The sequence below is a fragment of the Salvelinus alpinus genome, chromosome 5 (genome assembly GCF_045679555.1).
Source record: "Salvelinus alpinus chromosome 5, SLU_Salpinus.1, whole genome shotgun sequence".
Classification (NCBI taxonomy): domain Eukaryota; kingdom Metazoa; phylum Chordata; class Actinopteri; order Salmoniformes; family Salmonidae; genus Salvelinus; species Salvelinus alpinus.
In genome coordinates this window covers 72,439,437-72,453,710 of record NC_092090.1, presented here as the reverse complement: position 1 = coordinate 72,453,710, position 14,274 = coordinate 72,439,437, and the positions used below count along the sequence as shown (strand labels likewise).

Sequence of the window (14,274 nt, the reverse complement as noted above, 5' to 3'; positions counted from 1 at the left end):
AGGGTTCTACCTGGAACCAAAAAAGGTTCTACCTGGAACCAAAAAGTATTCTACCTGGAACCAAAAAGTATTCTACCTGGAACCAAAAAGGATTCTACCTGGAACCAAAAAGGATTCTACCTGGAACCAAAAAGGGTTCTCCTAGGGACAGCCGAAGAACCCTTTTGGATCCCTATTTTCTAAGAGTGTGTGTCGCGCGCGCGCCGAGTTTCACTGGCTCTCCTCTCCTGCCTGGTTAATGAGTCTACAGGGGAGCGCTGTGTTGGTGTCTAGTACTCACCACCCACCCTGGGCTCAGCCTCAGACAGACAGACGGACGGACGGACGGACAGACAGACAGACAGACAGCAGAAACGGCTCCATTACCACACCTGAGACTGAGGGGACCTATGCACTAGACACACTCAGAGACAAACACTCAGGGCTGGCTACACAAACACATAGGGTAGAGCCTAATGTTGTAAACACACAAAACACACAGTTAAAACTTTTTCAAAACTGTGCCTGTCTAATTGTGAGTGATAAGTGATAAGTTGTATTCTTTCTCTCTCTCTCTCTCCCTCCCTGCCTCTCTCCCCGTTTCACGCGATCACTCTAAAATTAGAGAGCTGACTTTAAAATGGAGGTCAGGGGAATATATAGCCTGTCTTTCTAGGGACACTGTGCACTGTAGTTAGTAGACTAGACTAGAGCAGGCAGGGGTTGGGCTACTGCCAGTCATGGTTAAATGTGAAGAAGAAAGGCCCTCCCAGGCTTTTCCCACAGCCTTTTGACCACAGACACCAATCACAAGCAACAAGAATGAGTCCTCTTGGAAAGGAGAGAGTTCTGTTGTCAAGAGACTGAATGAGCGGCTGGTTCTCACGGTAACGGTAGCAGCATACAGTAGTAGTCTGTCTTCCACGTTCCAACCTCCTTATTGAGAGAGAGGACCACACTGCCCCCATGTGGCCACAATGGAGACCCCAAAGAGTTTTCTGGTAAGATTGTTGACCAAAACGTCCGGCACAAATACCAGTGGACACTGGAGACCAGAGCATAGGCCGTCTGTCGGGACAGAGTGACATTCTGAACATGTTGGACCATAAAGTGAGTGACATACCTTTTACCGACTGTGAATTTGTTCAACTAAACTAACATACCTGTCAACAAGACACACAATACATAAACCCGCTCTCTGTAAACAATGATATAACCTCCTTCTCCCATTCCTTTGCAAAGTAATCTATCTACTTCACCTTTATTTAGCCTGTTAGGACTCCCGGGTGGCGAAGCGGTCTAAGGCACTGCATTGCAGTGCTAGATATGTCACTACAGACCCTGGTTCGATCCCGGGCTGTATCACAACCGGCTGTGATCGGGAGTCCCTTAGGACAGCTCACAATGGGCCCAGCGTTGTTAGGGTAGAGTTTGGCCGGGGTAGGCTGTCACTGTAAATAAGAATTTGTTCTTAACTGACTTGCCTAGTTAAACAAATTGAAAGTAAACTCTCTTCTACAATGATGGTCTAAATAATGAAATACAAATACAGGACTCACAGCGGGAAGTCCCTTTATATTAAATCATCATAACATTATTAAACAACACGTCTTCTTACCAGACTGGTCGTTCATCATGCGGATGGCTTTAGCCTTGGCCAGCTCCAGCGCTGTGACCCATCTCTGGCGCTCCACCTCAGTGCTGGCCTTCAGGTGGTAGGTGCGACCGCCGCTGCTCAGGACAATGTTACAGGCATCCTCCGTGTCGATATGGGCTGTGGCCAGGTTGATAGTGCCACGACATGTATGGGCCATCTCTGCCTGAGTCCTGCAGGGGGACACCCAGACAGACAGAGAGAGACGGGGACAAGACAGAGACAGACAGAGAGACGGGGCCAAGACACAGAGACAGACAGAGAGAGAGAGACGGGGCCAAGACACAGACAGACACGGGGCCAAGACGCAGACAGACAGAGAGAGAGAGACAGGGCCAATACACAGAGACAGACATAAAGAGAGACGGGGCCAAGACACAGAGACAGAGAGAGACGGGGCCAAGACACAAACAGACACGGGGCCAAGACACAGACAGACAGAGACACGGGGCCAAGACACAGAGACAGAGAGAGATGGGGCAAAGACACAGAGACAGACAGAGACCAGGAAAAGACACAGGGACAGACAGAGACGAGACACAGATACACCAAATCACAGAACAAATCACAGAAACAGATATGGAAACACAGGGACAGAGACGGGGACAAAAACAGAAACAGAGAGAAAGGCTGATTAGTAGTGAAATCCCAATGCGTTGTCTCTACCACTAGCCTACTGTATGTCTGACTAGACACTGAAGTGCAAATGTCCTTCCTGTATGCAGTCGCTTCATACTTGTGGCTTGATAAACATGACAAAACACCTCATTATTTAGATATGTGGCGATGTGGCCAGGCTCAGGTACAGGTACAGGTACAGGCTCAGGTACAGGTACAGGCGGGAGGAGGCTATCAAGCAGGGCAGGGAGGAGGCGGAGGGATAGAGACAGAAATAGGAACACATGCAGTGTGAAGTTAAAAGATAGTGGCTTTGAAAGGCATGAAACAGTCAAGAGCCTTCCTTGGCTTACTGTCTCTAGCCCATTTTAGCCTTCTGTGTAACAGTGTTTTCTGTCCCCAGCATGTGCACACTGCACATATTTCCACATACAGCCAGCACGGTGTATGTGTACATGTTCAAACATACACAAACTAGAGAACAGTATCGTCAATCACTCGACATGTTCTGGTGGCTGTGCTAAGGGAGTGACTGTGTGTGTCCTGGGCAGAGGAACTAGTGTTGCACTTTGATTGGGCCACAGAATGTTGGATAACGAGGCCATTGTGTGACTCCAAGCCCCTATAAATGGACAAAACCAAACAATGAATAACACTGAGGACAAAGGACAGAGAGAAAGAGAGAGAAAAAGGGTGGGAGAGAGAGAGAGAAAAAGGGAGAGAGACGACAGTGAGAAAGAGAGAGAGAAACGGGAAGAGAATTGCCTTGCTTGGACCAATTCATTTCCACATTTACAATAATCATCATTAGTATGAGCAAACTGTAGCTGCTGGCCTATCATCAGAGAACAGACAGAGGTGAATGACATCTTTAAAATCCTCAGAAGAAGAGTAATATGATTAACCAAACAAATAGTTGTCTTGGGATAATTCAGTCTTCTTAGTATTTATTAGGTCGTGTGGTAGGACCAGGGTGTTTGTCTAACCCCTCACTGAGGGCAGACAAGCTGTTGAGCAGAGCAGCAGATCAGTGACAGCTCACAGCCTTTATCCTCAGCAACCGAATAAGGCGCATTTGAATGTGAACACACTCAGAGCACAACAGACATTTCCACAGGGAAGGGATGGGCTGTGTGTAGGCTATCTGGTTGTACACCGTTGTCCAAGTCCCAGACATAAGTTACTTAGTATCCGTTGCAGTTCCCTGGTGATATGTCAGATCACTGACCTCCTGTAATGGTGAGAACAGCTAAGCTCAAGCAGTTTCTGAGGGATTAATACAACACACGCCCTGTGGTGTGTGTGTGTGTGTGTACCGAAATGTGTCCCCAACATCCATCCTCATTGACCCCTGGCCCCCACTGCCAGAACCAGCTCTCACAGCAGTATTCTGCCAATTGCACCAACAAACACACACACACACACACACACACACACACACACACACACACACACACACACACACACACACACACACACACACACACACACACACACACACACACACACACACACACACACACACACACACACACACACACACACGAGACATTGGCAGGCCTTAACTGAACACAGTCATGTTCAGGGTCTCTATCCTGAAATGACCGAAAACTCACTTTTGGGCTCTGAGGAAAGTTTAGAGTTACTGTCTCTAAGCTCTGCCTCAGGATCAGTTCAGCATCACTGCTCCAACTGGTTCAACTTTGGCCTACGTAAAGCTAGTCTCTCATGTTTACCCCAGCCATGAGTAGCCGGCCAGCGTACACGCAGGATTTAGTTCTGGGTTCCGAGATTAAAAGGTAAAGCTCATCCTAAACAAGCACTTTGGGGAAACTTTTCCCTGGCTCCATTTTAGGCCGGATAGGGACACAGTCATGCAAAGCCACAGGAAGAGAAGTGTTTGTCAACAGCCCAGCCTACAGCGAGCACCAGCGGCCCAGAGCTCCAGCTATAACTGGGTCACACCACTGTGAGTCTGCTGATGAGCAAGTCAAGATCCATGCTGATCTCTCTGCCCTGTGGGGAGGCAAGGCCATGCAACGGCCCAGGAATTACAGAGTCAAGGCACAGCAGAAGCTGAGAGAGAGAGATAAGGACAGAAATAGATGGGGGAGTAAGAGAGTAAGAGAGAGAACGGTCATTTCCATGTAAAAGGACCCATAAGCACCAAAAATTGAAGTCCATAGGAACATATCAAATCTGGTGTCAAATGAAAGCAAAGAGTCTATTTTTTTTTCTATTAAGGCATACAAAAAAATATTTTCCAGACTAAAAATGTGGAATAAGCAAGTGCTTTGATTTCTGATCAAACAGATGGAAAAGGGGTCTTAGAAAACACATACTAGAAAAAGCCTTAAAAGTTATTAGAAATACATCATTCAAAACACAATAATGTTGATATAAAGACAGCTGACAACTAACACTTACATTTCGCTATTTGGCTGGCAGCCACACAAGTAAATTAGCTTACAATGAAAAAGCAAGGTATTTTTTGCAAATTCGATACATGGCCATCATACACTACATGACCAAAAGTATGTGGACACCTGCTCATCGAACATCTCATTCCATGGGCATTAATATGGAGTTGGTCCCCCCTTTGCTGCTATAACAGCCTCCACTCTTCTGGGAAGGCCTTCCACTAGATGTAGGAACATTGCTGCGGGGTCTTGCTTCCATTCAGCCACAAGAACATTAGTGAGGTCGGGCACCGATTTTTGGCGATTAGGCTTGGCTCGCAGTTGGCGTTCCAATTCATCCCGAAGGTGTTCAATGGGGTTGAGGTCAGAGCTCTGTGCAGGCCAGTCAAGTTCTTCCACGACGATCTTGACAAATCATTTTTGTATGGGCCTCGCTTTGTGAATGGAGGCAATGTCAGGCTAAAACAGGAAAGGGCCTTCCCCAAACTGTTGCCACAAAGTTTGAAGCACAGAATTGTCTAGAATGTCATTGTATGCTGTAGCGTTAAGATTTCCTTCACTGGAACTAATGGGCCTAGCCCGAACCATGAAAAACAGCCCCAGATCATTATTCCTCCTCCACCAAACTTCACAGTTGGCGCTATGCATTCGGGCAGGTCATGTTCTCCTGGCATCCACCAAACCCAGATTTGTCCGTTGGACTAGTGAAATGGTGAAGAGTGATTCATCACTCCAGGGAACGCATTTCCACTGCTCCAGAGTCCAATAGCGGCGAGCTTTACACCCCTCCAGCCAACGCTTGGCATTGAGCATGGTGGTCTTAGACTTGTGCGGCTGCTCGACCATGGAAACCCATTTCATGAAGCTCCCGAGGAACAGTTATTGTGCTGACGTTACTCCGCGATTCAGCGCTCGGGCGGCTCCGTTCTGTGAGCTTGTGTGGTCTATCACTTCGCTGCTAAGTCGTTGTTGCTCCTAGACGTTTCCACTTCACAATAACAGCACTTACAGTTGACCGGGGCAGCTCTAGCAGGGCAGACATTTGGCGAACTGACTTGTTGGAAAGGTGGCATCCTATGACAGTGCCACATTGAAACTGCATCGCAGTGCTTGAGGCCTCACTACAAACCCGGGTTCGATCCCAGGCTGTGTCACAGCCGGCCATGACCAGGAGACTCATGAGGCGGAGCACAAATGGTCCAGCATCGTCCAGGTTAGGCGAGGGGTTGGCAGGCCGGGATTTCCTTGTCCTATTGCGCTCTAGTGACTCCTTGTGATGGGCCGGGCGCCTGCAAGCTGATTTCGGTCACCAGTTGGACAGTATTTCCTCCGACACATTGGTGCGGCTGGATTCCGGGTTAATCGAGCAGTGTGTCAAGAAGCAGTGCAGCTTGGCAAGATCGTGTTTTGGAGGATGCATGGCTCTTGACCTTCGTCTCTCCTGACTCCATATGGGAGTTGCAGCGATGGGACACGACTGTAACTACCAAATGGATATCACAAAAAAGGGGTAAAAGTACAACAACAACAACAACAAAAATGTAGCCAGCTACATTTCCTAATGTTTTGCTTGAAGTGAATGCATTTTACTGAAGAAAAGTTGGCAACACCAAGAAAAGAACCAGAGGAAAAGTAGCTAGACATTAGTCAAAGCGCTGGCTCCTGAATGAATGCCGTTTGTGAATTCTCATCTGAATTGAGAAGCGCAACTGAAGCACAAAATGAGTCTGATGCCGAGCAGAAACTACAATAAGAAGCATTTTAGATCTGCGTTTACAAAACGCAACAAGATATTTCTTATGTGAAAAACGCAGACCCCTGCAGTACTCTACAATAGAGCAGAGTTCAGTAAAGAAAATGTGAGTATAGTTCAGTAAAGTAGAGTTCAGAACAGTACACAACAGAGCACACTAGAGTTGAGTACACAAATGTACTGTATTGTACTGAACTCTACTGTACTGTACTGAACTCTACTGTACTGTACTGAACTCTACTGTACTGTGCTGAACTCTACTGTACTGTACTGAACTCTACTGTACTGTACTGAACTCTACTGTACTGTACTGAACTCTACTGTACTGTACTGAACTCTACTGTACTGTACTGAACTCTACTGTACTGTACTGAACTCTACTGTACTGTACTGAACTCTACTGTACTGTACTGAACTCTACTGTACTGTGCTGAACTCTACTGTACTGTACTGAACTCTACTGTACTGTACTGAACTCTACTGTACTGTACTGAACTCTACTGTACTGTGCGGTGTTGTTCTCTACTGTACTCTACTGAGCTCTACCGTGCTGTACTTTGATGTCCAAACTTATGAAACATAGACGTCTATGAAATTTGGATTGGGGGCAAAGCTCATTAAAATCATAACCAGTGTGTAGAATAATACCCAAACATGCAAAGGAGGATATTGCATATGTATACCTTTGTGTACCTATTTAGGATACATCACTGTGAAGAGAATGACATACCTATCCATAATTATGCATTTCTTTTCTAAGGGAACAATGATGAAATTCCGTCATCGCAATTCCGTTAGCGGCTGTAAATCCACTTCACTTACTGTAGTTCAATAACCAAAATAGATTTGTTTAAAGTCAATGTGTCATGTCAAAGCAGAGTTTTTGTAAATGTGGGAGATTTTACTAAAATTCTGTTACCAAACTTTGCATCTGTACAATATTTCCAGTAAATGTGTTTTTGAAAAATGTTATGCATAAATTGTTAAAAGTAGGCCTTGTTAAACTTTGAAATCAATGGTTTTTGAGTGTAGGTGCTATTCCGTTACCATGGAATTCCACAGAGAGAGGAGAGACAGAGAGCAATCAAAGATAGGGAGGGACAGTAAAGAGAGCGGGAAGAGAGAGTGACCGATAGAGAGGGAGTGCGAGGGCCAGCAGGTGCTGTATGTTGTGTTGTGTAGTGCTTTGCTGGTTAAGCATTAAGGGGATTTTACCTGTCATTCCCCTGAGCACCACACATCCTGACAAAACACAGATCCACCGATCTGGGGCGTGTAATGAAACAAAACAGCGTCTCAACACACTAGAGAGACTGGCTGCCACAGGCATTAGCAGACACACAGGATACACAGGAGGTATATTATACAGAGACAGACACACAGGAGATATATTATACAGAGACAGACACACAGGAGATATATTATACAGAGACAGACACACAGGAGATATATTATACAGAGACAGACACACAGGAGATATATTATACAGAGACAGACACACAGGAGATATATTATACAGACACAGACACACAGGAGATATATTATACAGAGACAGACACACAGGAGATATATTATACAGAGACAGACACACAGGAGATATATTATACAGAGACAGACACACAGGAGATATATTATACAGACACAGACACACAGGAGATATATTATACAGAGACAAACACACAGGAGATATATTATACAGAGACAGACACACAGGAGATATATTATACAGAGACAGACACACAGGAGATATATTATACAGAGACAAACACACAGGAGATATCCTATACAGAGACAGACACACAGGAGATATATTATACAGAGACAGACACACAGGAGATATATTATACAGAGACAGACACACAGGAGATATATTATACAGACACAGACACACAGGAGATATATTATACAGAGACAAACACACAGGAGATATCCTATACAGAGACAGACACACAGGAGATATATTATACAGAGACAGACACACAGGAGATATATTATACAGAGACAGACACACAGGAGATATATTATACAGAGACAGACACACAGGAGATATATTATACAGAGACAGACACACAGGAGATATATTATACAGAGACAGACACACAGGAGATATATTATACAGACACAGACACACAGGAGATATATTATACAGAGACAAACACACAGGAGATATCCTATACAGAGACAGACACACAGGAGATATATTATACAGAGACAGACACACAGGAGATATATTATACAGACACAGACACACAGGAGATATATTATACAGAGACAAACACACAGGAGATATATTATACAGAGACAGACACACAGGAGATATATTATACAGAGACAGACACACAGGAGATATATTATACAGAGACAAACACACAGGAGATATCCTATACAGAGACAGACACACAGGAGATATATTATACAGAGACAGACACACAGGAGATATATTATACAGACACAGACACACAGGAGATATATTATACAGAGACAAACACACAGGAGATATCCTATACAGAGACAGACACACAGGAGATATATTATACAGAGACAGACACACAGGAGATATATTATACAGAGACAGACACACAGGAGATGCATTATACAGAGACAGACACACAGGAGATACATTTTACAGAGACAGACACACAGGAGATACATTTTACAGATAGACACACAGGAGATATATTATACAGAGACAGACACACAGGAGATATATTATACAGAGACAGACACACAGGAGATGCATTATACAGAGACAGACACACAGGAGATGCATTTTACAGAGACAGACACACAGGAGATACATTTTACAGAGACAAACACACAGGAGATGCATTATACAGAGACAGACACACAGGAGATATATTATACAGAGACAGACACACAGGAGATGCATTATACAGAGACAGACACACAGGAGATACATTTTACAGATAGACACACACACACAGGAGTAAAGATAGTGAGAAATATACAGCATGGTTAGAAGGGAGCACAGCACATTATACAAGTAGAGATAGGAGGAAAACACATGTAGTGACTAAGGAGGGAGAGAGTAGGCCTAATGAAAACATGAGACAAGCACACCAAGGCACGTACAGTATGACATGACCTGCTGAAAGAATGAAGCTGAGGATATTAAATACCTCCAAGTGTTTCATATTGTGCATTTTCTATCACACACACATTCAGTGACCTGGTGCTGAGCCCAAGGAGCCCACTAATGTGGTTAGATCACAGGTTCCCTCCTTTCCCCCTCTCCATCATCTCTAGCCCAGAACCTGCCTCTGTCTGAGGAAGGCATTGATAGCAGGGCTCCAGACTAATGTCTTGTAATCTTTACTAAATCACTCAGTCGGATTTCCTCTCCGAGGTGAGTAAGCTGTGACGAGCGTGTTAAAGCCGGGAGGAAAAGTCAATTAAGAAGTGAAAAATGAAATAGGTGGAGAAGAGGCGGGAAGAGGCCATGTCACACAATGCCGTGAGATAATGGTGCTTGTTTACCTCAGTGATTTACACTGCCCGCCTGGTGAGTAGAACACCAGGAGATGGTGGGGGAAGGAGGCTGACGTGGAGGAAAAGAGAGGCTGCAGCCTGAGCAGAGATGCCGTGTCAGACCAAAGACGAGTCAATGGAGCAAGTGAAACGTTGCATCTCTATAAACCCCCGTTACATTTTAACTGGCTCAAAATGCTGAGTGTGTCATGTGTCAGCTACGCTGCAGACCAGAGATTATAGTCCACTACTGGCCTTTCACAGCCACTACCAGCTTTTTTCGACCAAGCCCTGACTTTGGCACAACTAGGCTGGGAAACGGGGATCATTGAACATCATTGGGGTCAAATTAGCGAGTGACATTGGTCAAGTGGGTATCGACTCACCCTTTAGGGATAACTAGTCATCCCTGCTTTTGAAAAGGGCAACAGAATCGATTGCATAGGCCACAACAACTGATCAGTGCATGTTGTGATGCCCGTGAAGTGAGTCATTCTGGCTTAAACGTGCGTCCATCTACAACTTGTCATGTAATCAATGCTGCGTAGTCATACTACAGTCATACTTATAGGCCTGCACAGTATGCATGTCTGACACAGTAATACCATGAAAACATAACACAAACAAGACAAAAGGAACTGACTGCTGCTCAGAGCAGATGAAGTATCCATGAATGGAACACTGCATGTTTCAATGGTACAAATTGACCGCAGCCACATAGAGCATTATGTCTGTTACATCTCTCTGAAACAGGGTGACACAGCTGCAACCTACTGGAGCACTGACACAGAACATTGCTTCCCCTCTTTGACTCTAGAATAATGAGAAAGGGGGGATGGGATGAAGGGAGTGGGAGTGAGCCTAGACATAGTGATGCATGCAATGCCTCCACCTCAGTGCTGCTGAGCCAATGATGTTTTGCAAATCATGGTGGTACATCAGAGTGGGAGACATCAAAGGTACGGTAAGAACCTCCAGGTATGGAGAAGACACATAATTGGCATGTTAGGGGCTACTGCTTTAATTTAGAACCCCTTTAAAATTCAGACAGGCAGACAGACAGCTTCTACACATGCAGGCAGGCACAAACAAAGCCTCCAGCCAGACACACACAGAGAGCTCTGCCTGGCAGAGAGGAGATGAGGGGGGCATTACTCGGGCTTTCTTATGTGGGGAACCTGTGCGCTCCACTGCCTCTGTGCTCAGATGTCGACAGGCTACCGTTACATCAGACAGCAGTCACCTTCCAACATAATGACTATTAATAGAGGGAAGACTGAGGGGACAGAGTTCTTTCCTTTCACCATCAGCACAAACAGGAGTGGGACTTTGGCTCCCTTGTCTCAGTTTCCACTAACCCCTCACTCACTGGCAAAAGGACAACAGGGCTCTTTGTGTGTGAAGGTGTGGTCATATGCATGTTATAGAATGGTATAAGATGTGTTTGGTGTCCACCAGGCCCCATCCCCTCTGACTCCTTCAGACACCAGGCCTACTACTGGTAGTTAGCCTACATTTTGGCCTGATGGGAGAGGTACTTGTTTCCTCCAGTGAGGTCAAAACAAACATTTGAGACTTTAAATAATTGTAGGTTGAAGTGACACATTTTTATATATATATACTGTATATAGCACATGAGCTGTCTCTGCCCTTGACAAAACCCTGCTAGCATGAACCCCATAAACTGAGTGGCTTAAAAACCCCTACGCTGGTTTTAGGAGCCAATTACACTCCCTTTCTACAGCAAACAAAATTGTCAACATTTTTAACTCTGATGTTTCTGGATGGACCTCATTTGAAGGACCTCAGAGGAATATTCCCACTTTCTGTTAAATAATTAAGCACAGTCAAATTGGGTTGGGTGAACAACAGTTGTTACATGTAACTCCCCCACCCACCTCCTCCATTGTTACGCTCTGTCCTCCTGTTCAGAAGGCTGCCCAGCCCCCAGAGGAAACTTGATTCCGATTCAGGAAGCACCTGAGCCACAGGTGTTATTAGTATAAGCAGCACACAGGTGGCACCTGTTTACTGTGGGGAGAGAGGATGCTTGCATTCTACACGTCAATGTTTGTTTGCTCCCAGGGACAACATACAGTGGAGTGCATTTCTGTTCAATTCTAAATGCAATCATCTGAGTGTGTATTATATGTAGCTAACAAAATAATTTGGGTGGCAGAGAAGAACTGTGGTGACAGGGAGACTAGTTAGTGAGCTAGCTCGCTTGCTAACCAATTATATTTGTGCTAACAGTAGCAAGCTAGCTGGCCAAATAATTATTTCATTATTTTGCTAGCCCAACATTAAACTGAATACATGATCATTTATTCCTATTAGACTGAGTTCCAGTATCAACAAAGACTTGGCACGTATACCTAGCTACACAGTAAATCAACGACAGTTGAAATCACAGTGTTAAAAAAATGTGGGTTCAATTGACTCTACTGGGATTTAGCTTAACCCTCAAGAGAGTGATATGCTCTCTGGAGTTAGTGTTGATAGCTGGAGTTGATGTGGATGGAGTACTTTTAACTCCATTTAGAGTAACCAGAGACAGGGAGTTCAATCTATGGAGTTATCCACAGATGTGGGAGGTTCTATTTCCCAGCATGCTCTGTTGCAGGTTGATTTAAAAATTGTTTGTTTCAATATCTGTGTTTTCACATGTACATTGGTAGTTTTTTTATGTCACGCTACACAAAGATAAGAAATATACATTTTTCTAGCAACCGTTAGTGAGATAGTTGTTCCAGTTGACATGGTGTAGATAGTCTCCATATACTCTATTTTCTTCCCTACTATGGGTGAGTACGTAAATTCACTCTGGCTATCTACTCCGATTTCAGAGCAATCTCGTCTGAATGTGCCAGACCGCAGGATAACTGATGAATTTAAGAACGGTAAAATTCAACATGTGTTGTGCGGTGTCAGTTAAGTATTTTTTTAAGTAATTCAATTGTTGCCAGCAGCACAGTTACAGTCACTAACGCTCTAGATAACATGAAAGCAGCCTAACCAGTTCTGCTAGAGCAAGTTAAGTAGTCATAGTGAGCCGTTCTCTCATTTGTGTCTGTGTGTAGCTAGCAAGCTATCCAACTTTAGCCAGTTAGCTTGGGTGCTTGACTGCCGCTGTGAGTGACAGAATGTTCAGATCAACTCTATTCTTCGGCCAGAGCGTCCAGTGTGCGCTCTGAACGCTCCGAGAGCGAAATGCTCTGAATTTATGAACAGACAATCTGACAAAACTCTGAATTTACAAACGACCCTGAGCACACTGACACACTGGAGGCAATTTACGAATGCACCCTATGACAGGCATTCTAAATACAAGTTGTGGGTGATGTAAAAGTGCTGGATATGTTCCTGTTAGTGGGATTCCAAAAGAGATTGGATATCACATTGCAAAATTCCATAATGTGACACATTAAGAAATATTCAAATAAGGCTTTGTACCCTTATAACACAAAATGGGTGTGGGACCATTAAATTGGACTCCAAAGGAGTTTAATTAACTCTTACGATTTTACTGTGTAGCATTATATGCAAAACCTGGTTAGAGCTAACCATTTCTAGCTAGCTTCAGTGACAGCTAGCTCATGCCAGCTGAGCCACTTGCATTCTGTCATTCTGTACAGTAGGTACATGATTTGAACATTCTAAATAACATATAACATGTTTTTTAAAAGAGTGATTTCATTGCTTAGCTAAGTTTAAAGGGCTTGGCATAATGTCATGTATTACCTAGCTAGCTATCTGTGAGAATAGCGCCCACTGAACAGTTTCAACACAAGTTACATGATGGGGTTTGTCTTAAATTGGTGTCAAGAAGTTGGCACAACTGTCTCTGTACTGTAGCTGTCATCATCATTCGTGTTCGTTTAACACTTGCAGTTGCAATACCAGACCATGTAGTTAGCCTGTAATTATGGCTTATACAAATATATTGTAATATTATTACACATGCTGATACTGTAATTACACTGTAATTAGCTCAGCTACTAGTGTCAGCATGTTTACCTGTAATACGACAGAAGGCCATTGCTGAGGACGAACCATCGGCGTTGATACCCTTTCAAATAGTTAGTCCATTTAAAAAGCCAGCCTTTGTACGTATCCGACCCCGGCGCTAGGGCCCCTGTAGGAGTGGATGCCGAACCCTTTCCCTGGTCGCTCATCCTCAGCTCCGCTGCAGATTGCGGTGTGCAGCCGGATAAACAAGGGACCGCGGAAACGAATAACACTATCCTGCTCTCCCCATATATACACCTACCGCCGATGAGTGCGGGGGAGGGTCCAGACCAGAGAGAGCGAGATAAACACTAGGCGTCCCTTTCACATTACACTGGAAACGGGGAAGGATG

At 44.5% G+C, this 14,274-nt stretch overlaps 1 protein-coding gene across 1 annotated transcript in view; it reads right to left on the bottom strand.

Moving 5' to 3' along the window:
• The window catches only part of LOC139576722 (oxysterol-binding protein 2-like), a gene marked incomplete in the record, with an annotated part of 114,498 nt that extends 100,224 nt beyond the window's left edge, over nucleotides 1-14,274 (bottom strand). Inside the window, 2 exon segments of the mRNA XM_071403096.1 lie at nucleotides 1,598-1,806; nucleotides 13,931-14,274. Coding sequence (XP_071259197.1) covers nucleotides 1,598-1,806; nucleotides 13,931-14,088 — 367 coding nt within the window.